This window comes from Pygocentrus nattereri, chromosome 20 (genome assembly GCF_015220715.1).
Source record: "Pygocentrus nattereri isolate fPygNat1 chromosome 20, fPygNat1.pri, whole genome shotgun sequence".
NCBI lineage: Eukaryota > Metazoa > Chordata > Actinopteri > Characiformes > Serrasalmidae > Pygocentrus > Pygocentrus nattereri.
Window position 1 is genome coordinate 13,719,079 of NC_051230.1, and position 24,058 is coordinate 13,743,136.

At 40.1% G+C, this 24,058-nt stretch overlaps 1 protein-coding gene across 1 annotated transcript; it reads left to right on the plus strand.

The window, feature by feature from the left end:
• Positions 1–1,047: 1,047 nt before the first annotated feature.
• Positions 1,048–24,040, plus strand: fam169aa (family with sequence similarity 169 member Aa). Its single transcript, XM_017691116.2, has 12 exons — positions 1,048–1,137; positions 8,521–8,656; positions 10,147–10,246; positions 10,350–10,435; positions 10,592–10,763; positions 10,846–11,025; positions 11,118–11,240; positions 11,358–11,470; positions 11,900–11,930; positions 12,105–12,204; positions 12,304–12,400; positions 12,553–24,040. Exons 2-12 carry the CDS (start codon positions 8,522–8,524, stop codon positions 22,633–22,635), a joined length of 11,220 nt encoding a protein of 3,739 aa, XP_017546605.2. The 5' UTR covers positions 1,048–1,137; position 8,521; the 3' UTR covers positions 22,636–24,040.
• The last annotated feature ends 18 nt before the right edge of the window (positions 24,041–24,058 follow it).

A 24,058-nucleotide genomic window follows, 5' to 3' on the forward strand; every position in this document is an offset into this window, starting at 1 on the left:
CTTTTTTGAAATAAGAGTTTGATGTGGTGTGTAAACATTGTTAAAGTGTCAAAATGTTTATTCTCCAGTCTGTACAGTCCATTTATGGACACTAAGCTGCAAATACAGTCTGTTTTGATTTCTCTGTGCTTTGATTTTCTCTCATGATTTCATGAAAACAAATGTATTTACATAGACCTGCCTTGATTATATATATCAACACACACACACACACACACACTAAATATTGCATACCTGTGGGACCCCTTGTGGCTCAGGGGTCCCTAAGCCACTGATGTGCCTCTGATCTATTTGCATTTGCTACTGAAATTGTCACAGCTGCGACATTCTGATCTTCTTCTTCTTTCTTCTTCTTCTTTCGGCTGCTCCCTTTAGGGTCACCACAGCGGATCATTTGCCTCCATCTTGCCCTATCCATTGCCTCCTCTACTTTTACACCAACCATCTCCATGTCCACCTTCACTACATCCATAAACCTTCTCTGAGGTCTACCTCTTCTCCTTCTGCCCGGCAGCTCCATATCCAACATTCTTTGATCAATATATCCACTATTCCTCCTCAACACATGTCCAAACCATCTCAACCTGGCCTCTCTGGTTTTTAACTCCAAACTGCTCCACCTTCACTGTCCCTCTGATCTGCTCATTTCTAATCTTGTCCATCCTTGTCACTCCCAACGAAAATCTCAGCATTTTCATCTCCGCCACCTCCAGCTCAGCCTCCTGTCTTTTAGACAGAGCCACAGTCTCCAAACCATACATCATAGCAGGACGCACTACTGTCTTGTAAACCTTGCGACATTCTGATCCAGATTAAAAAACAAAAACAAAAAAAAAAACATTTTAATTGTTTATTACATAACAACTGTTTTCTCTTTACAGGCTGGCTAGCCGAGACGGTCCTATATTCCAAATTTAGGACACCCAAGGGCTTTTAGCGCTGATGTTATATAATGCGATTGCGCCTCTGCCTCTGCCGTGCCAGTCCCGTCTGTTGCCAGTAGGCGGCGCTGCGCTGCGCACGGACTGTCGTCTGAGATGAGGCTTTCACATTATGTTACTATCACTGGAGATTACGGCTCCAAATAAATAAAAGATATAAAAGTTCATCTCGAGAGAACAGAGAGGATTTGTCCAGGTATGTCTCCTTTGTTCTGTGTCTTAAGCCTGTTTATTAAGCGCGAACTAACAGCGTGTGTCTTTTTTCACTATTCACAACAAAGTGTTATGGCGCGATGTGCCAAGAAGGCATCAGCGCTCCGGATTAGTGTTCCCTCAGAAAAGCTCTGCATGCCCCGCATGAGTCCGGTTCACGGAGTGCATTGTTTTCTGCGGAATCATTTTATACCGTCATTTTCAGTCAGTCCGGTTGCTGCACCGTCGAGTTTCCTTTGCATACACAGCAGCTGCGTTGTGGAGACACTTTTTCTGGTTAGACTTTTAAATGCCACGAGAAGAGAGCATTGCGTGTGCATTTGCAGTATTAGTGGAAAAGTGCCCGGTGCTTTATTGCTCTTTAAGTCTGAGTTGGGGTCTGCATGGTTTGCATGTTGTGTACCAGAAAAGTGCAAAAAGTGCGCACAGCTCTGAACTACAATGACCTGCGCAACAAAGGCCAGCTCGCGTGTTTAAAGGACGGGACGTGGGAAATAGAGTGATCTGAACTGTTTACACTTGCATGCACAGACAGATGGTAATTCGACAGAGCAAACAGACGTTTTAGGTGAGAAAAAATCACAGATCCGTCTCGTTTTGCGAGCATAACAATGTGGCTCTCACAAAGCCGAACTTTAGTAATACTATAAGAAGCTGTACGTTTTCTATAGTTTTCTATTCCTCTGCAGTGTCCTGAACCATAACTGTCTGTGTATGTACTGTAATATTCTTACAGAAATTCATCTTATTGCTGCAGTTGTTTTGCATAAGGGTGGCATTTAATTGCACCAAGTGTTGGTGAGATTTAACTGGTGTTCTAGTGTTGAGAGTCTGTGGTGGGAGAGAACAGCCTCTCCTACACACCCACTCTCACTCAGCGAGTGCAGTATGGCCGCCCCTCGTCTTCGTTGTTGCTGTCTCAGCGCCTTTTCAACTTTGTTGCTCCTGGATCGCAGAGGTGGGTGGAAAAGTGCCCCCAAAAGTGGCTCAATATGTTAACAAAGCACGCACAATGCTGCCAATCTAACGCCTAAATGAATTCCAGATGTCTCAAATACGATACCTGAAAGCAGTTCTTGGCCCTTTCAGGGTATTTACATACTTACTTACTTACTTACTTAATTCTACTCTTGTTATATACTCTTTTCATGTTGAATCAATGGGCACATTTGAATTTATTCAAAGCACTTTCACAATATGAAATGCGTCATTTAAGACTCTCCTTTGTAGGCCTGATAATAAGTCACGTAATAAACATCTAATTACCATGAAGCATATTAGTAATGCAAAACATGTGGAGAAATGGACAGGCATAAAAGCAGAACATGTTGCCTGTTTTGTTTAGACATGTAAAGCTCTTTACATTTACAATAGAAATGTTTGGCCACTTGGTTCGGTACATGTTATGTGCCAATATGAAGTTCTGGAGTGCTGCATTCTCAAGTGTATGTTGCTTGTGTTTCACAGTGTGCTACCCCTAAAGTGATCGAATGAATCCAAATGATGGGCTGGAGAAAGTTTTCTAATGAAGTCCATGTGAAGCTGACATCAACTCGCAGCCTTAGGGGGGTGGGGGGGTGGGGGTGGTTGACTTTGCGAGCTTTGCGGGTGTTGGAGTCTCTGAGTTAAAGGTACACTGTGTTCTTTTCCAGTGACTTCCATTCACTGGGGCCTTGAGAATTACAGTTTCCTCAAAAAGCCAAATAAAAGGCTGGACTTTCCTATGCAGTGCTGTTTTCTGCCAGTTAATACCTTAGAAAGAACTGAGGAAATGCTAAGCTGGACAAAGGCAGCCAGGGAACATCCACATACAGTTTGTATTAAATGCGCTCTTCAGTAAGAAACCTGGTAGAACATTTCAGCTAATGGAATTGGCTTTGAATCTACTGTATGGTAGATTCATGTCTCCTCTGTTAAGAAGTGACAGTGGAACAGCACATTAGAAGTGCGCCACAGCACAGGAATGAGCGCTGGTATTGAGTTCCTCTTGCCCCGCGGGTGTGCAGGGGTGGAAGGAGTGTGTGGCAGCTGGTTTTTCAGCGAATCCAAACACGCTCATGCACACTAGCTTGATTTTCTGCCTCACTGGTAATATCCCCTGACAGGGGAGCCATTGACTGCAACAGGGCTGATTCACACATAGCATACGCTCGGACTGTTTTCAGGCCAACACTACAGCACACAGGTACACACCCCCTTTCTACTGTGCAGACTCATAGGAGAAGTCTAATCGTTTTTTTTTTCTCGCATAATTCAGTGGTAGGTGGTGGAGATTTAAACAAAGTCATGAGAAATGTTTCATTCTAGAGGACATTTGAGTCAGAATTGCCCACAGTAGTCAGGACAGGAACCAGGGGTCACTTTGTCTACAATATAAATATAGCCATTTTGTTTATTATTTAAAAGTGAACCTATGCTTGTCTTCAGAGTTATATATAATGCTGGCAGAGGTAAAACAGTGGTTAATATGAAAAAATGTTTTCTTCTGGGACTGGTGGTCGTACAACGCCCTACAAATACACTTTGCCCTGTCTATGTTTCAGGCGAATGCCCTCTCTCAAACCTACCGTAAAACAAGGCACCAGCCATCAGGCTGCATGTTCATGAACATTTCATGTAATATCTTTCTGTCAGGTAGCTTTTAAGCACATTTAAAGCTTTAGACGTCCGGTTCCTATCACTTCTACTGTGAAAAGTTCTGACACTTTGTAGAATCGCATATTTCACATCTGACCACTCTAAATGACTTTGTTTACATCTTAATGATGTCATTTTTTGTAGATGTAGAAATTTTGAAAAAATGCTGGTTTCCCTTTACTGTGCTGTCTTACAACACATTTTTCACTGCCAACAGTTCATCAGTTGACGCTAAACAGTTCAAGTCAACTGTGAAAACTGTGTTACTTCTGCCTGTATGATTGTCACTGAACGAAAGCACTCTGAGTGAACACCTCCTTGTTTTTACGCTTATCGTCCATTTTATCAGCTCCACTTACTATATAGGTGCACATTGTAGTTCTATAGTATTTGGGTGGTGGATCATTCTCAGCACTGCAGTAACACTGATATGGTGGTGGTGTGTTAGTGTGTGTTGTGCTGGTACAAGGGAATCAGACACAGCAGTGCAGCCGGAGTTTTTAAACACTGTGTCCAGTCACTGTCCACCCTATTAGACACTCCTACCTTGTCAGTCCACCCTGCAGATGTAAAGTCAGAGACGATAGCTCATCTGCTGCTGCACAGTTTGTGTTGGTCATCCTCTAGTCCTTCATCAGTGACCACAGGACACTGTTGGCTGGATATTTTTGGTTAGTGGACTATTCTCAGTCCAGCAGTGATACTAAGATGTTTAAAAACTCCAGCAGCACTGCTGTGTCTGATCCACTCAGACCAGCACAACACACAGTAACACAGCACCACCACCACATCAGTGTTACTGCAGCACTGAAATAGTATAATGCACAAGTAGTAGAGCAAAATGCTCTGTGAGGGTCCATGGTTTTTTAAAGACGTTTTTTTATAGGTTTATAGGTTTTTCAAAAAACCATACATTCAAACAAGAACCATGTAGGAGTATATGACATATGAACAAGCAGTTGACAACACAAATAAGTCCAAAGTAGCTGAACCAGACAATGGGAGAGGTCAGAGGGTGAAGATGTCTTTGTGTTTGTTTGTGTGGGTGTGTGTCTGTTATGTTAGACCACTTCTACAGCTAGACATTCTCCAGTTCTTCAACTGAAGCCTGTATACGTTTACTAAACCCTTCCTCCACAGCCTCCTGTAGAATGCCCTTATACACCATACATCTGCTGTCAAACAGTGAGGGCAGTGTGTGTAGTGTGAAACCCATAAATATATAAGCTGTGGTTGAGGAGGGGTCTGTGGCTATCGGACATAACACTTAGATCTTTGTCTGACCAACAGAAGGAGAGGTATGCCCGTTAACGCACGCAGAAAGAGCTCCAGTTGTTTTTCTCCAAGACGTTTACGTCTTGCTGTGAAATGGCTGGTCGTTCTGCGTTAGTCTGCATACACACTGCAGGCCAGTTGTTTGGGAGCAACACTAGTTTTGTGAAATCAACATGAAAATTATATTTCAAGAGATAAAAAGAGATGCAGTTACTATATCTGATATTTTTGCCAATACATAAACATTTATGAATGTAGAAATTTGGATTACATCTGCCTGGATTAGAATCATTCTCTAGGGTTACAAATGCAGTAAAATGGCAAAGTGCTAAAACTTTCTGATCTTCCAGAGAACATTAAATGTGGAATAAAATATTGGTTTAAAATATTGATCAATTCTAAACTCTGTCCAGTGAAATCTGTTTGGAAAATCTGTCAGACAATGACAATTATTTTAAAGCAGTGATCTGCTGATAGCTGTATAATTCTGATATTATTGTACATCATGTCACCACACTGTGTTGTGTTGGTTTCTGGCAAAATAGAAATATTGTAGAATATTTTTGAAACTCAATCATGAACATGCTCTCTGATACTAATGCTGCCTTTACACACTCAAACTTTCATGCAACTTTAGTTGCTTGAAACCTATTATACAACTAAATTGCACTAGAGTTGCACAGTGTAAAGCATTCTGCACTTCATTTGAAACTCGGCCACAGCAGTTGCATGCATCTGGATTTCATGGAACAAGTTTCGTTAAACAGCTGATCAAAACACTGATAACTCATCAGGTGACCACATCCAGCAAAATACAAAATGCTTTCACCAGATTAATGGACAAGAAAAAAATTACACAAGATGGTTTATTTGTTGGTTGAAAAGGTTTTTTAGACAGTTTCTTGAGACAACAAAGTTTCTGACAATGGAAGGGCAGAAGGAAACACTGCAAATATGTAAATTACCTCTTGCAAATGACTAGCAAGAACTGTGTGGCTTGGCTGTCTAATAGAGTAACTCAATGTGTTACATGCAGATTCGTTTTTGAATTACTTCGTATAATTGTCAGTTTGCACTGAAATGATGGAAATGATATGGGCAGCACACAAGTAGTTACCTGAAAGTTTCACTGTGTAAAGTCAGCCTAATAGTAGTGGTGTTCTCTAAAAAAACACTGTCTTAAAAAAAAGCATGAGTACTCATGAATGCATTCCCCAACTGCAAAGTCAAGAATTTGTGTACTGCTTGTAGTCAAACTGGATCAAACTTTTGCAAGCACATTTTGATCACAAAGCCCTGTAATTTTCTTCTGAAAGGAGAAACAATACTCAGCAGTTACTTTAAGGATCCAGCAGACAGGTCTAAGGTTGAACACCCCAGATGAACAAAGCTATTTGAAGTGCTTTGTATCTGTAGCTGGTATGCAGGAGCTCACTGATAAATATGGATGCTGATTAGAAATGGTGATGGGGTGCTAACAAGAGCATTTTTAGGTCTGAGGGGAAAAGAGCTTAATATCTGTCTCCCACTGGATGTGCAGAAAGGAACCTAATTGGTGCAATACTTGTTTTCATACTAGGCAGTTTGCATAGGAAAATTCCCTCAAGCCCCAAACGTTTTCCCAAAAAACAGCCTGAAGCTGGAAACGAGAGAATGAGTAACATTCTTCATTAAGGAGAAAAGACTGAGCAGCTCTTTGACTGAATGTGAGCGTTAGCAGGCGTTTTATAAGGTGACATAAATTTTTGATGTTAACTAAAGAATGTTGCAGGCATATCCGAAATAAAATAGATTTGATAAGCTTAAGGGGATGAGGAGGGGATGCAGAGTTAGATGTAAAGTTTTCAGGTTCACAGTTTGTGTGACTTATAACTATAGTTTGATGAAAACTTACTTGAGGCCTAAAATTAAATAGTAAACAGGGAGGAGATTGGGAGGTGGATGGTGTACGTAAACAGCTTACAAACATGTAATGGCAAATGTGCTGAGGTATGGGTGGAGGGGGTCGAGTGTGGGTGCGGTCTCTCCCCCAAACTGTTGTTGTATAATGCCATTACATAATTTTAATAAAATGCTTAAGCATTGGAACAATACATAATTTAGTGCTTGTTATCTATAAGTACTACTCAGATTAAATATCAGTAAGATTATTTGACAATTTTATGAGCATATCTGTATAGATGATCTACTGTCAAGCCTTTTTTTGGCCTTATTTTTCATTATAGGGTGCAACTGCCAATTGGCTCCCACTAGCAGGGTTTTATTGCACTGGAATAGTCAATATAGTTCAAACCAAGAAATCTTAAAATGAAGGGGAGAACTCAAAGCATTTGCTTGTTGTTCATTGTATTAAAAGCAAAGAGAAGCAGAAAACAACTTTTTATTTATTTGGGAAATGATGCATTTGCAACTTCATTCTTTCACATATTGCACAAGGCTTCCATCCACATAGTTTTATGAGTATTTGGCATATTAAATAAAAAGACTTGAAGGAAACAGCAAATGTTTGAAAGAAAATTTCATTTAATAGCTGGCTACTGATGCTATTTTAAATCCCCCTTCTTTTACTTTAAAATGCAAATAAATGTACAGAGCAGCAGAGGTAATACAGACAACTGGTATATGGGTACTGTACAGCTCAGATAATTGATTAAGATAATAAATGTGCCCCTAAAAATGCCCAGGGCAGCAGTGGTTTTATCACACCAGTTATGTCTGTTTTGAATTTAGGCACAGACTTCACCACTAACCAACCAATGTACTGAAGGACCTTGTAGGAGAAGCCTCATTCCAGAGAAAACCATGTTTACAGCAGTATTTTAATGAACTTTACGTTGAACAGGGAGAAATTGGTTTGTGCTTGCTTGAGGCATTGTGAGGCTTTTATGGTCATTCTGAAAAAAAAAGCCAAAGAAAGCCCTTGTGTTTTGGGATAAAAGGGCCTAACCTCTAACAAATGTATTATAAGGGCCTAACCTCTAACAAATGTGTTATAAGGGCACTCGCCTCTTCTTGGTATGTGAAAGAGTTGGGTGACATAGCATTGATGCAGTTTTAAATTATTTATTTCCTTGCTTTATACATTTTAAATCTTTAAAATATCAGACCATCTCTAACCAAAACCACCAGTGTCTCCCTGCCAGCAGCTTTGTCTCCCCTGAGCTAAAGTGTTCAGAGTTCATGTGATTTGGTGGGGACCAGATGAATTATTGGGCTCTGTATTTGGTGTTTTAACTGCTGATTTATCTGTCTAATAGTGTGAAGTCATTTTATTGGTTGCTGTTCTTTGAAAACAAATTTCAGATGGATGACTAGTCATAAAGGTTAATTTCCAATTCCATTTTACAGGACATTTAAGCACAGGTTATGAAATTGGACTCTGAAATGATTGATTTATAGTATTTATGTCTTGTAATAAACTTGTGATGTGAGTGAAATTGTTCTTCTCCCTCAGGATGAAATTCCCAGTGGATTTATTGGCCACTGTGGAGCCTGAAGCCCTGGAGCAGTCAGCGAAAGACTACATGTCTAAACTGCTCTACAGAAATCCAGAAATACATGAGTTCCTCAGTTTACCTGACTCTAGTGAGGTAAGAAGCATATAATTAGTTAGGGTCTGCAACAGACCCCTATGTTTCAGAATAAGTATAATGGTTACAATCACAGTTTGGCCAAAACTCACTTTATCTTGCCCATAGTTGATCAGCCAAGAAATGTTTGTGTCCAGTGTTTGCTTCTTTAGTTATGCCCTAAAAGCAGTAGTAGTATTCAAAAGTCAGAAACTGGTCTGTACATTTGTGCATTTTTATAGACAGTGTCATACAGTGTCAGCAATCACATAAGAAAGCTCTTTTTTGGCTGAATAGCTGCTTGTATATCATGAAAATTATTATTCATAATGTACACTATATGGACAAAAGTATTGGCACACCTACAAATTGCATGTACAGGAGCTTTTATAACACTCTATTCTAAATGCATAGCATTAATATGGAGTTGGTCACCCCTTTGCAGCTATAACAGCTTCCACACTTCTGAGAAGCTTTTTTTACAATATTTTGGAGTGAATCTGTGGGAATTTTTGCCCATTCATCCGGAAGAACATTTGTGAGGTCAGACACTGATGTTGGACAAAAGGGCCTGGCTCTCAATCTCTGTTTTGCTTCATTCTAAAGGAGTTTAGTGGGGCTTAGGTCGGAGCTCTGTGCAGGCCAGTCAAGTTCTTCCACACCAAACTCCCCCAAACATGCCTTTATGGATCTTGCTTTGTGCACTGGGGCTCAGTCATGCTGGATCAGAAAAAGGCCTTCCCCAAACTGCTCCCACGAAGCTTAGAATTCTCCAAAATGTCTTGGCATGCTGAAACATTAAAATTTCCCTTCATTGGAACTAAGGGGTCTAAGCCAATGAAAAACAACCCGAAACTGTGCCAAAGGCAGGCCTGTCCATCAGACTACCAGATAGAGCAGCATGATTTGCCAATCCACAGAATACGTTTCCACTGCTCCAGTGGCGTCCTCCAGAGTCCAGTGGGGGCATGCTTTACACCACACCCCCCATTTTTGCATTTTGTTCTTAGGCTTGTGTATAGCTGCTCGGCCACGTAAACCCATCTTGTGAAACTCCTAATGCACAGTTCTTTTGCTGATACTGCTTCCAGAGGCAATTTGGAACTCTTTAATGAGTGATTCAACAGAGGAAAAGCACCTTGTGCTTCAGCACTCACCAACCCCTCTGAGTTTATATGGTCTACCACTTTGTGGCTAAGTTGTCGATGCTCCGAGGTGCTTCCATTTCACAATAATAGCACTTACAGTGTGGGTGTGGCTGAGGGTGTGGCTGAAATACCTGAAGTCAATAATTAGGAGGGGTGTCCCAGTACTTTTGTCTTTATAGTGTATCTTTTGATCAAGAGTGACTGAGTAGTGATCACAAGCCCTTGAAAACAAACAATGCTGTACAATTTCAAATAAAGTGGTGACTGAATATAAGAATATTTAGTAATATATTGAGTATTTTTAAAATCTATTGATGATATTCTAAATTGAAATAACTTGTCATTTTTCATTCCATGCTATAGGTGGAAATTAGCCTTTGTAATGTGAGCTTTGTGCCCTTATATGGAGTTGACATTAAACAGAAGGTCCTTGCACTGTTCTCACCAGAAGACCGTTTCAAAGGTAATAAATATACAAGACAGAAGAAGTCATTTTAACATTTATACTTCTGAATTATTAATAACAATAATGATGTAATGTATTCTACTATGTCTTGTCTTGTCAGCTGTTGGACTCTATCTGCTGGGTCAGTGGTGGTCAGCTGAGGATATTCTTAAAACAGCAGACTCCTCAAGAACAGGACTGCTCGAGGTGCATTGAAAAAAGTTATTGCACCCGCCTCAGATGTTTTTGTACATCACTGACATCTACAACCCAAAATGTGCATTAGTATATGGTTATTATATCATTAATGTCAACAAAAAACAAATAGTAGTGATGTTAAAAACTACTGTTTTTTAACCCCAGGTCAGAACTCCTGGAGACAGGATCGTCCTATATGTTCTCAATAGGATTATATACAGAACGAAGGAGAAAGCCAGTGATGACATCCACTTCCTGTGCCATGAAGAACATGCAGTTGCCAAAATCTTCTGGAAAAGTGGCGAAGCTATTGGCTTTTACTCAGTCAAACCTGAGGGTACCACTGGCCTTTTCAAGTACTACATTTTTAATATGTTTGTTTTTTTTGCCATGATTCCACCATTTATTCTCGTCAACAGGCAGCTTATGCAGCAGCTTCGTGACACAGTGCTATCAGCTTCCTATTATGGATACAATATTCATCAGGAAACATCACCGTGGCAATGGATATGGCCTACAAATGCTTGAAGATTTTGTCAGGAGTTTCAAAAAAGAGTGTCTGGGTTTGAAATACCCACTTTCACCAGCAATGTATAAAGGTAGCTCCATAAACCTGTCAGATGTGACAAACTGTAATTTCTGATTGGCTTTATTTATCCTCTGACCTGTCATTCTAAATCTGTTTTTACAGTTTGTAAAAACTATCTCAGCACTTATCCAGCAGACAAAGAGCTGCTGTGGGAGGTAGAGGGTATAGGAGGTCTATTCCAGAGAACTCTAATAGCTAAGAAGCTACAGACAATGGAGCTAAAGGGTAAGATGGAGTCAAATTAAGATGCACTTAATTAATTGAGCTAAATTAAGTGTAATGACTATATTCAAATGAAGATGGACATAAGTTGGTTTAATTTCAGCCCTAATTTCTTAATAGGGGATCATCAAGTTGTGGGCAGGTTGAATTTTGAGACAGAAAGCACTGATGTCCCAATGGAAAAAGTAATGACACAAGTGCAGAAAACCATGGAGTACACTGTGGAGGTTGTGGTATGTAACTCTTTAGCACTTTTTAATACTGAAGGGCCCATTTTCCTAATCTTTTTTAAATAAGAGAGTTATATATACTTATATAGTACATATGGCATAGTATGTAAACACTTGTGAAGTTTCAAGTTGTACTACTAAATCTCCAGTACACACGATCCACATGTGGAAACACAATTTCAAGCACAATTTTTGTGAGTCACAAAAACCAATGCATTTACACATATCCAAACTGAATTGCTTTTGAATGAGGCACAATACAGGGCAGATACTGTAAAAATGAATTATGACCACTTTTGATACATAAACACACAAACATCATAAGTTCATCAATAGGAAAAATTACAGTGGGCCCTTTAATATGGCAATTCTCACAATACTTTACAAAAAAAGATCATCTAATGTTGATGTTAATCCATTTTCCAATTTTAGGAGGAGGTTGTCCAGATTAAAATAAGAAAAGGCAAGTAAAAAGTTTGGCCATGTCGTGTGCCATGGTACATGACCATGGTCATGTTTGCTGTGGTACACTACACCACACACTGCATGCAGTACATCTGCCCTTCTTTTTTAAACGTGCAAATTTCATAAATCAGTATCTTGCCAACATCATAATATCATTCTCTTAATATTTTAGAGGTGCAGGACACACCTGTTACAACACGTGGTCAAAGCAGCAATCTGAAACGAAAAAAGCTTGGAGAAGAAGCTGGAGCGACAACTGACAAAATCATTAGGTTAGGTTAGATTTATACCGTAGATAATAACTAAACAGAAAGCTTATTTTTATTGTACATATTGTTTTCAGCCCTAATTTGAAAATATGCCTGATACAGGGTGGAGGACATTGAGGCTGCAGTTCAGTCACCACTGGATGAGTCGATGGCAGAAGTTGTCAGAAGTTCTCTGAACATAACAGAGAGTAATTTAAAGGTATGACTAAGTGCTACTTTTCAGAAAATATCCATATCCTATAGCTGCATCTTCACCGGTGTGATTATTGGACAATAACCCCACCGATGGGATCGGTTTTTGTTGTAGCATATTTTTAAGAGAGTTTGTACTGTACCGTCTTATTTTTGCAGGAAACAGCTTTCACTGTGACTCATGGTGAGGAAAATGAAATGGATGTTGTTCATGTTCATTGTGAAGAACACAAAGAACTGTCCACTGAATCTGAAGAGAGTGTGCTGGAGGTTTGTGCTTTAGCCAAACCTATCACAGTGCAGGCTACAGTAACTCCAGAGGAAGCTCAAGAGAAAACAGGGTTGACTTCTGTAGCAGAAATCCAGAGTCTGAAGAGCAGTGAGGAAACACGAGTAGTGAAATCGTTTGAAGCCACTGTTGGTCTGGTTGATCTTCAACCTGTAGAACTTCAGCAAGTGGTAGAGGTGGAGATTGTTAAGATGACATCAGGAATTGAAGAGGTAAAAGAAAAAAATGAAGACGTTACAGGGACTAAAGATGGTAAAGGTGAGGTTGAGGAGGAGATAGCTGAAAAGACTTTGGTAGCTGCAACTAATGTAGTAGAGGAGGCAAGAGCAGCACATGAAGAAATAACATGCATGCAGAAACCTAGCCAACAGACAGAACTTGATCTTAAACCAGTCCTTATGGAAGAGAGTACAACCACAGAAATAAGAGTCCTGAAAAAAAGCAGTAGAGTAAGCAATGCAATCCCTCAGCAGAAATCCACTCGGCTCCACGATGAACTTCAGGTAGCCATCAAACTGTGTCCATCTGAGGCTAAAGCTGCACCCAAAGAAAGATCCACAGGAAGGAGCAAAGCAGTGCAGCAGGAGGAAAGTGCACAAGCAGTGGGCCAACCTGAAAATGAAGAGGACCAGGAAATGAGAAAAAAGGCAAAGAATGAAAAGCAAGAAGTTGTAGACATAGTCCAGCACACTAATGAGGTATACTCAATTCAGAGTAAAATCACAGAAGAGACAGATAATATGAATGAAGTTGTATTAACAGGAAAAGATAAGGGGAGTCCACAGCATTTAATCATAGAAGGTGAAGATATGAAGATAAATTGCAAGGAAATAACAACTGAGGAAATATGTCAAGAGGGGAAAGAAATACAAAATGATTCAGAAATAGAAAACAGGGAGAAAACTTCAGTGAATTCTTGTGTAGAGCCAGAGAAACTGCTAGATGTGGCTGGAACTACAGATGACGTTCCAGAGGTTGAATCAGTTGAAAAAGAAAAAGTAGGGGGAGTAGAGGTAGAGAAAATAGCATTGAGTGAAAATGTAGTTGGTGGTGTTGATGAAACAGAAGAAAAGAATGAAAATGTGGAGATTGAGGAAGGTACCTTAAATGAGGTACGAAAGGAGGAACATATCAAAGATGCCAGCATGGTTCAAGAAAGCGTATCTGAAAAGAAGAATGAGCCTGAAGTTCAAAAGCCAAGTCATGATAATGAGGTGAAATCAGAAAATAGGACTGAACTGACTGAAGTGGAAGATGCAGAAAAGGCAAGTAGCTCACGCCCAGCAGGGAAACGTGATGACGGTCAACGGTCAAACAATGCAACTCCATTAAGACGCTCTCAAAGATTTAAAGGTCAGCCTCAAGAAGGTGAACTGACAAGAAGAGTTCTCAGAAGTGGTACAAAATCAATCACAACCCCTTCCAAACAAAAGTATGTGCTACATATCAAAACTGTGAAGCAACAAGAGGAAAGTGCCCAAGCAGAAGGTAAGCATGAAGTTGAGCAGAAGGAACAAATTATGGAGTCACACACTGGCGTTGCAGAGAGAGAAAAAATGGAGACAGTAAGAATTACCAGTGTCGAAGATAATGAACATGTAAAAGATGATTCTGAGGAGAAAAGCTCACTGGATAAGGGATGCTTTGAACCAGAAACAAGTGATGACCATGACCTCAAGAAAGTGGAAGATGGTTCACAGTTTAAAAATAAGGTGGATGAAGAATGCCAAATGACAAACAAAGATGCATCTTTTGAAGATGCAGAGACAAGCAAACATGGTACAAAAATGAATGAAGCAGATGTTCAAATGGAAGCTCAAGGGAAATCAACACTACAGTCTATTGGAGAGCCTGTTGAAGAACAAGAGGAGGAAGCAAGAGAAATGTCACAGAAAAAAGAGCTGTTACAGACACAATCTCTGGTTGAACCAGCTGAAAAAGAGCAAACAGAAAGTGAGCAGTTAGTGAAAATGGCAGATACTGTAAATACAGTGATGACTGAGGTTGTAGACAAAACTGAAACAGAAGAAAACAGTAAAGAAAAGATGGAGGATGAGATGAAATCTGTATCCAAGAATGAAAACACAGGTCCAGAGTCAACTGATGCAGACCAAGGCTTCACTGAGGTAGTGCAAGAAGAGGAACTTCTAAAGCAGAGCAAACTTCTTCCAAGCAATAAGGAATTGGAAATTGAAGACATCAGTAAGCCAAGTTATGGTGACAATGAGACTGCTGAAGAAATATTACAGTCTCCAGAGGGGGGAAATCAAGAACTTGATAAAATAGCAGGTGCTGATGAAAACCGAGAGGACAGCAAAGAAAAGGAAGAAGTGGTGCAGCAGACAGAATCTCTGGTTGAGTCAACTGAAAAAGATCAAGCAGGTGAGAATGAGACTTCTGTTGGATCGACACAGCCCCAGGATGATGTTGCAGAGAAAGAAGATGCATTTACAGAGATGGAGGTAGAAGAATCCATGACAAAGAGCCTTAAGGAGCAAGTTGTAGAAGTGAGTGCAGGCAAGATGCTGAAGACAGACAGTGAACAAGAAGAAAGTATGTTGGCAGAAGAAAAACTGAAAGATGATGGAGCAGGAGAGATCACATTAGAAGAAGAAACAGGTGTAGAAGTTTCTGAAAGTACAGTAGAAATGTGTACAAGTGATAATGAAAAACATCAGGAAGAGGATCAGGAGAGAGTAACAACTTGCCATGTCCAGGAAAGCACACTTGAAGAAGAGACATCAGTTATTATCAGCAGAAGTCTCAGACGAAGAACAGTAACAGTCATGCCTTCACCACAAAGAAAATCTAAGAATCTCCAAAAAACAGAGGTGGACATGGCACAAAATGAACATACAGTGTTGATTGAGGTTACAGACAACACTGATAAAGCCAGCACTGAAGAAGCAAAAGAAAATGAAGATGAAAAGATGGAGGCAGAGGACAGTGCTGGATCAAGGGATGAAGACAGGTTTCCAAAGTCAACTGATACAGATCAAGGCCAGGTGGAGGTGGTGCAAGAGGAGGAACCTCTGAAAGAGACCAAAACTTTTCAAGAAATTCCAGGAAATGAGGAAACAGAAATTAAAGAAGTCATCAAGCCATTCTGTAGTGATGAGGAGGATAAGTCAAGTAACTGGACTGAACCAATTGCAGAGAAAGATTCAGATAAGGCAGACAACTCAACCTCAACAGGAAAACATGCTGACAGCCAAAGACCAAACTATGCAACACCATTAAGGCACTCTGAAAGATTTAAAGATCAGCCTGTAGAAGGTGAATTGACAAAAAGAGTTCTCAGAAGTGGTACAAAAACAGTCACAGCCATTTCCAAAGAAAAGTCCATACAACACAGCAAAACTATGAAGTATAAAGAGGTAGGTGCACAAACAGTAGGTGAGCCTGAAGTTGAGCAGAAGCAAGAAGCAATGGAGTTACTCACTGAAGCTGCACAGGGAGAAAACATGGATGGAGAGAATAGTGAAAATCTAACTGATAGTCTTCAGGAGGAAAGCAAAGTGGAAAAGGAATATTTAGAAGCAGAAAAAGCTCATGACCATGACCTCAAGGAAGTTGAGAACAAAACGGAAGATAGTTTACAAAATGAAACAATCGAAGATGGTAAGAAAATAGTAGTTGTGGATCATGATGAAGCTGATGTTGTGAAAGATGCTGAAATAGAAGTTGAAGGGAAAACAGGACAAGAGCCAGCAGAAGAGCAAGTGGAGGAACCAGTCACAGAAATGGCACAGAAAGAGGATGGGGAGAATGTAGTGGAATCTATGTCGGATTTCACACAGCAAAAAGCTGATGTTGTGTCACAGGACATTCCCCGTAAACAAACAGATAACACTAAGGCTACTAAGGAAACATCTCAGTCTCCTGAAGAAGCAGATCAAGAACTGGATAAACCAGCAAGTACTCAAGAAGACACTGATGAGAGCAAAGACGAGGAAGAAGTGGTGAAGCAGACACAATGTCGTGATGAACCAGCTGAAAAAGAAGAAACAGGTGGGAATCAGACTTCTACTGAAACATCACAATCTCAGGAGGCAGACTGGCTAAACAAGGCAGATGCATTGGCAGAGATGGGGGTAGAGGAACCGATGACAGAAGAGCAGGTTGTAGTGCATGCAGATAAGATGCCAAAGTCAGGCAGTGAACAAGAGAAGAGTATGTTGGCAGAAGAAACACTTACCAAAACAAATACCAAAACTCTTCGAGATGCACCAGGCAATGAGGAGACAATTATTAAAGATATCAGTGAGCCAAGTCATGGTGATGAGGAGAAGAAGTCAGATAACTGGACAGAAACAGTTGAACAGGATGAGTCAATTAACACAGACAATTTAGGCTCAACAGGAAAACATTCTGATGGGAAGAGATCAAACTATTCAACTCCATTAAGACGTTCTAAAAGATTTAAAGATCAGCATATAGAAAGTGAACTGACAAAAAGAGTTCTCAGAAGCGGTACAAAAACAGTCACAGCTCTTTTCAAACAAAGGCATGTGAAACACACCAAAACTGTGAAGCAGCAGGAGGAAAGAGCACATGCAGTAGGTGAGCCTGAAGTTGAGCAGAGAGAAGAAATCATGGAGTCACACCCTGGAGTTGCAGAAGAGGAAAAAATTGAGACACTAAACACTACCAATGAAAGGGATAATGAAAAACTGACCGCTCTACAGGATAGAGCCCAGGAGGACAGTGGAGTGGAAAAGGAATATTTAGATGCAGAATCAACTCATGACCATGACCTCAAGGAAGTAAAGAACAAAATGGAAGATGACTCACAGAATGAAACAATTGAAGATTGTAAAAAAATAGTAGTTGTCGATATTGAGGATGCTGAAGTTGCAAAAGATGCTGAAATAGAAGAGAAATCAACACAACAATTGGGTAAAGAGCCTTTTGAAAAGCAGGAGGAGGAACCTGCCACAGAAATTGTGCAGACAGAGGATGGACAAAATGTAGAATCCAGGTCAGTTTTCACACTACAAGAAGCTGCTGTTGTGCTTGTGGATTTTAACAAAGTTCCCCCCAAGCAAACAGGTGACAGTGAGACGACTGCGGAAACATTACAGTCTCCAGAGGAGGGAGATGAAGAACAAGATAAACTAGCAAGTACTGAAGAAAACCGAGAGGAGAACAAAGAAGAGCAAGGAATGATGAAGCAGACGGAAAGTCTGGTTGAACAAACTAAAAAAGAACAAACAGGTGAGAATGAGACTTCTACTGAAGCAACAGAGGAGGAGATGGGGGTAGAGGAACCCATGACAGAAAGACTAAAGGAGTGTGTTGTGGAAGTAGGTGCAGATATGATGCTGAAGACTGCCGGTGAACAAGAAGAGAGTATGTTGACTGAAAAAAAACCAGATGACAGAGCAGGAGAGATTATATTAGAGGTAAAATCAGGTGTAGCAGTGGCTGAAAGTATAGCAGAAATGTATACAAGTGAAAGTGAAAAACATCAGATAGAGCATCAGGAGAGAGTAACAACTGGCTACGAGGAGGCTGTCAAGGAAAGCTCAACTAAGGAAGAGACACCAATTATCATCAGCAGAAGTCTCAGACAGAGAACAGTCACAGTCATGTCAACGTCACAAAGAAAATCTAAACATCTTCAAAAAACAGAGGTGGAAATGGCAGAGAATGAAAATGTACAGATAACTATGGAGAAAATTGAGCTTAGTGCTGTACCAAATGATGAGTCACCTGTCATAGACCAAGGCCAGATGGAGGTGGTAGAAGAAATCGAACATGTGAAAGAGACCAGCACTCCTCAGGAAATCCCAGGTAATGAAGAATCAACAATAAAAGAACTCAGCGAATCAGATCTTTCAGATAAAACAGAAGTTGCTGATAGTTACCCAGCTGAAGTTGTAAAAGATGCTGAAACAGAAGAAAACAAAGATGAAGTGATTGAGGCTGAGGACAGTACCATATTAAAGGATGCAGACAGAGTTCCAGAATCAACTGATACAGACCAAAGCCGGATGGAGGTGGAGGAACCAGCCGTAGAAATGATACCTGGACAGGGTGAGCAGAAAGCAGAGGATACCACAGCAGGTTTGAAACTGCAGAAAGCTTCTATTGTGCTTGTGGATTTCAACAAGCTTCCCCCTAAACAAACAATGGACAGTGTAACTGCTAAAGAAACAACACTGCCCCAGGAAGAGGTATGCCAAGAACTGGATACACCAGATATCAGTGTGTACATAGAGGGGAGTAACACAGAGGATGAAGGTATAAAACAGACAGAAACACTAACTGAATCAGCTGAAAAAGAACAAATGAAGATGACAGATGAAGGTGTAGTGAAAATTGCAGAAAGGGAAAATGTAGAAACAGAGGATGTTAAGAATAAAACTGCTAAGGGCACTTCTGAAATAAGAGATAATAATGATGAAAAGATGGAGATTGAGGGAGATGGTGTAAAAGAAGATGAAGACAGAGTTCCAGAGCTGATACCAGAGAATGAACCTGCTGAAGAGACTAGTACTCTTCAGGAAATACCAAGTAAAACTCAAATCCAAGAGCCAAGGCAAGCTGATGAAGAGAAATCAGACCATCAAACTGAAGAGGAATTTTCAGATACAGCACACAAAGCAGACAGAGGAAAACAAGAAGAAGTTGGAACCCCAGTAAGGCATTGTAGACGATGTGCAGATCAGCCCACAGTAAGTGAATTGGCTATAAGAGTCCTCAGAAGCTCTACAAAACAAGTCAAAGCCACTCCCAAGCAGCGATACACATGGCAAACTAAAGCCATGGTGCAGAATGAAGAAAGTGAACGAACAGTGGATAAGCCTGAAGAGAAAAGGGAAATTAAGGCGTTACAGAATGATGTTGCAGAGGGAGAGAAAATGGAGACAGTTACCACTGAAGGGGCTACAGAAAATATGATTATATCTGTAGGTCGCAGGGTTGAGGAAAATAATGAATTAGAAGCTGAACAAATTGAGGAAAGTGTGGTGGCTAAAGATATCAGATCTGAACAGTATTCAGAAGAAATTACAACAGAAGGTGAGATTGATGAAGCTGCACTGGCAACCACAGATGAAGAGAAAATATCAAATCTTCATATTAGTGACATTACAAAAGATGCTGAAATGGAAGTTGAAGAGAAAACACCAGCACAATCAGTTATAGAGCCTGTTGAAGAGCAAGCAGAGGCAGCAGTCACAGAAATGGCACAGAATGAAGATGGGCAGAATGCAATCAAGCCCACTTCAGCTTTCAATCTTCAGAAAGCTACTGTTGTGCTTATGGATTTCAACAAAGTTCCACCCATACAAACAGTTGACAATGAAACCACTGATGAATCATCACAGTCTCAGAAGGAGGTAGATAAACAAACAAATATTGATGAAAACAGAGACGAGAGCAGTGAAGATGATGGAGTAGTAAAGCTGACAGAATCACTGGTTGAATCAGCAGAAAAAGAACATAAAATTGGGGATGAGGCTGCACAGCCTCAGAATGAGGAAGGCCTAGACAAGGCTGATGTTTTAGAGGAAAATGAACCTCTTGCAGAGGTAGAGGAGCCCATGACAAAGAACCTAAAGGAGCCAGTTGTGGATGTGGGTGCAGATAACTCATTGAAGACAGGTAGTGAACAAGAGGAGACTGTGTTGGCAGAAGAAAAACTGAAAGTTGAAGATATTATGTTAGAGGCAGAATCCACTGCAACAGTATCTGTGTGTACTAATGAAAATCATAAAGACGATCAGGAAAATATAACAACTGGCTATGAGGAGACTGTCCAGGAAAGCTCAACCGAAGAAGAGACCCCAGTTATTACAAGCAGAAGTCTCAGATGGAGAACAGTAACAGTCATGTCTCCACCACAAAGAAAATCTAAACATGTCAAAAAACCTGGGGTGCAAACAGATATTGGAAAAGCTGAAGCAGTCAAAGATACAGATGTAAGTGAAGCTGAAAAAACACCAGCAATATGTTTACCTACAGAGGTCAGTATGCCTGAAAGAGATGTGGAAGATGCCAGCGAATGTGGAAAAGTGACCTCTGAAACAGAAACACATGAATGTATTTTAGAGGAGCAGGGGACAGAGGCACTGGTTGCTCATGAAATGCCTGGAATTGAATGCAAAATGTTGGCTGTTGAGGGAGATACCATTATGAAAGAAAGTGAAGATAAAGAAAAGGGTGAAATGGCATCAGACACTGCAGTCAGTGCTGATGCAGAGGCCACTACAATAGAAGCAGAAAAAGTATTACAGGTGAAGAGCACTGAAGTGGACCATGAAAAAGATGAGAATATAGAAGAAGAGATGGTCTTACTTATACAGGACAGTGCTGCCCAGGAAAAGGAGTTGGAGATACCAACTGGTAGTCCAACAAATGTGGTAAAAGAGGCCGCTACACAAGCAGAGGAAATAGTGGAAAGTGAAGTGGATAGCCTTGGAAAGGAAAGTAATCAAAATACAAGTGTGACTGAACCTGCTCAAGAGACCACTGAAGAGGAGGTCCCAGAGGAAGAAGAGGAGCCTATTATGACAAGGAATCTCAGAAGTAGAACAGTAACAGCCAAGTATCCAATGCGAAGAAAATCTAAACGTCTCTGTCAAGAAGTGGTGGAGACACCTGTTAAAAGCCCACAGCCTGAGAAGGAAGCAGCATTGGTAGAAGCTTCAAATGAAAGAGAAACAGTGGAGCCCATTACAATTGTTGAAGAGAAGAACGAGATAAAGATTACAGAGAGAGATTCAAAAGATGAGAGTGAAGATGCACAGTGGGCCTCTGAAGGGACGAGCAAAGAAGTCATCACTTTAGAGGAGCGGGGAGGGGAAAACATTGCTGAGACTGATGGAGGAAAAATGGAGAAGATAACTGATGGGGAGAATGAAATGGTGGAAGGAGTTCCTGAAGATAAAGTGGAAGAGAGCACAACTGAGGGTGCAAATAATGAAGAAGTAGGCATGAAAATCTGTGTAGAAGGCAGTGATTTAATAGATAATGATATGGAAAAAGAAGCAGATAAGACAGATAAGGAGGAGGAAGGCAGTACAAAACCTGAACAAGAAAATAATCAAGTGCAGAACATCCTAGACAAAGTTGAGGTGCAGTTGCTTGAGGAAAAGTCTGAGGGAGAATCTAGTCTAGTTAAAGAAAAAACACAGATAAAAGAACCAGAGGATAAAGATAAATTGTCAACTGCAGAAGAAACTCTAGATGAAGTGGAAGAGGCATTATCGGTTGAAAGAAGGTCACTGAGAAAAAGAACAATAACTATTAAAGCCACAAGTGAAAGGACATCTAAACGGATGCGCAAACAAAATCAGGATGAACCTGAGCAGGCCCAGTCGAGAGAGCTTGTAAATATGTCAGAGGAGGAAACAGATACTACGACAGAGGCTGCCAGAGGAGAAGACAAAGCAGAGGCAGATGAATGTAAGGAAGAGGCAGCAGAGCATGAAAACAAGATTACAGATAAAGGTGGTAGAACAGCTGATACAGTAGAAGAGATTGAAGAGGATCAAGAGGGGGCAGAGCCAAAAGAGAAGAATGGAAATGAATGTAATAAAATTAGTCTTACTCTAGATGAAGGCTTCACTTTGGAGTTGGAGGAGGAGGAAGAGAATAATGGCCCACAGGAAAACAAGGTAGTGGAGGAGATGGAGGCATCATTAATGGAATGTCTAAATGTGGCCTCTACAAAAGAACATATCACAGATAAGAAAGAAGAGCCTGCTGTGAAAAAAAGACAAGTTCTTCAAGGGAGATCATCTGCAGCAGCTTCACCTGAGCAAAGATCCCCAAGGCGGAGCAAGCGATTTCTTATGGAGAGTCAGAGTGAAATGGAAAGTAGGTCAGAAGTAGAGGTCACTAAAGAGAAAGAGGGCAAAAAGAAACCTCAGCAAAAAAGAAAAGCCATTGTTGATCTAACACCTCGCAGATCTAAACGCCTTGCGAGACCAAATATTGTATAGTTCCTAGCCTGCACAGGGCTTCATATGCATTCTTTAAGGGACCAAAAGAATACTACTACTATCATTTTTACTATCATTACAGTTTTTAAAAAATTACATGTAAACTTTTTGATTTCATTTTGTAATTTTCAGATTTTTATCTTTTTAAATTTGACTTTTCAATATTTTCAAGATGTTTTTTTGATATTTCCTACTCTATTTTATTAAGCACTTCAAAGGGATTGCTATTTAATGGCATATTTCCAATCTTACATCTTTCATCACAAATGTGAAATCAACAGTGACCCTGTGTATGTGTTTTTCTCATACATTCAGGCAGAATACAGTGAGTTTACATATGGAAATCGTTCACTAAAAATTCTGATTGACTCAGTTTTCTTACCCCAAACTGTGGGCTGGCCAAGAGATTTTTTTATGGTTTTGCACAGGAGCAAAGAGGCCAATATAGTTAAAATGTGATGTAAGTGTCTGCCAGCCAAAATATTTTATATTACCATTGTAATATATTAGCATTGTAGCTCCACTGCAAAACCAAAGAAGCAAACCTCAAACATTAAACATGTCTTGGCCTGTTGACTAGTACTGGAGTAAGGGGAAATTGTTTTCTGTGAACCATTCCTTTTAATTCTGTGAGCAAAATATTATTACTTCCTTTATTGTGTACAAAACAATTATTAAAACTATTTTAACATGTTCAGTAGTTTTAGGTTTTAGATCATTTTCAAGGGGCATATATCAGTTTAAGCTATTTCCTTTAATTCTCAGATCCAGTGTTTGTATAATTAACTGCAGTTAGCTGCCAAATCTGTGCTCTGAAAATCTCATCACATGTTATCTATTAGAAATCTTCTGCTCTTGATTCTGACTTTAAAGTATGCTGCAGGTAGTAGTAGAAGTCAGTGTTTCCCAGCCCTGGTCCAGAAGCCCCCCCGTTTTGCACATTTTTACAGGGCCTGCTCCGATCCCACCTGTTCCAACAAAGCAGCTCAATAACAGCCCCTTACTGAGTTGAAATGGGTGTGTTAAGGCAGGGCTAACACTGGTGTAGGTTATCCACTAGCAATATACACTAGGATATTTTACGTATATGCACTTAACTGTTCTTATTAATAGCAATTAGTCACAACTGTGAAACATATTTGATCATTTTGATATTTTGTTTCTTATGTTAAACATAGCACTGTCTTCTGGAAATCACAGCAAATGTTAGATGTCACCCATTTTGACATTTGTACATGTGCAGTTTATGTACTATTTTCCAGTAAATAAAGTGTAGTAGAAATGTTTCTTTTCCTGTACTACTACATAGTAGTGGTGATATCTTTGCTGTTTATTTTCCTTTTTTGTGGTTTGTTATTTCTTGGTTTCTTACTGGTTTTAATAAACTTTCAAACAGATATTTCCATTGGCTGTATCTCTGTCT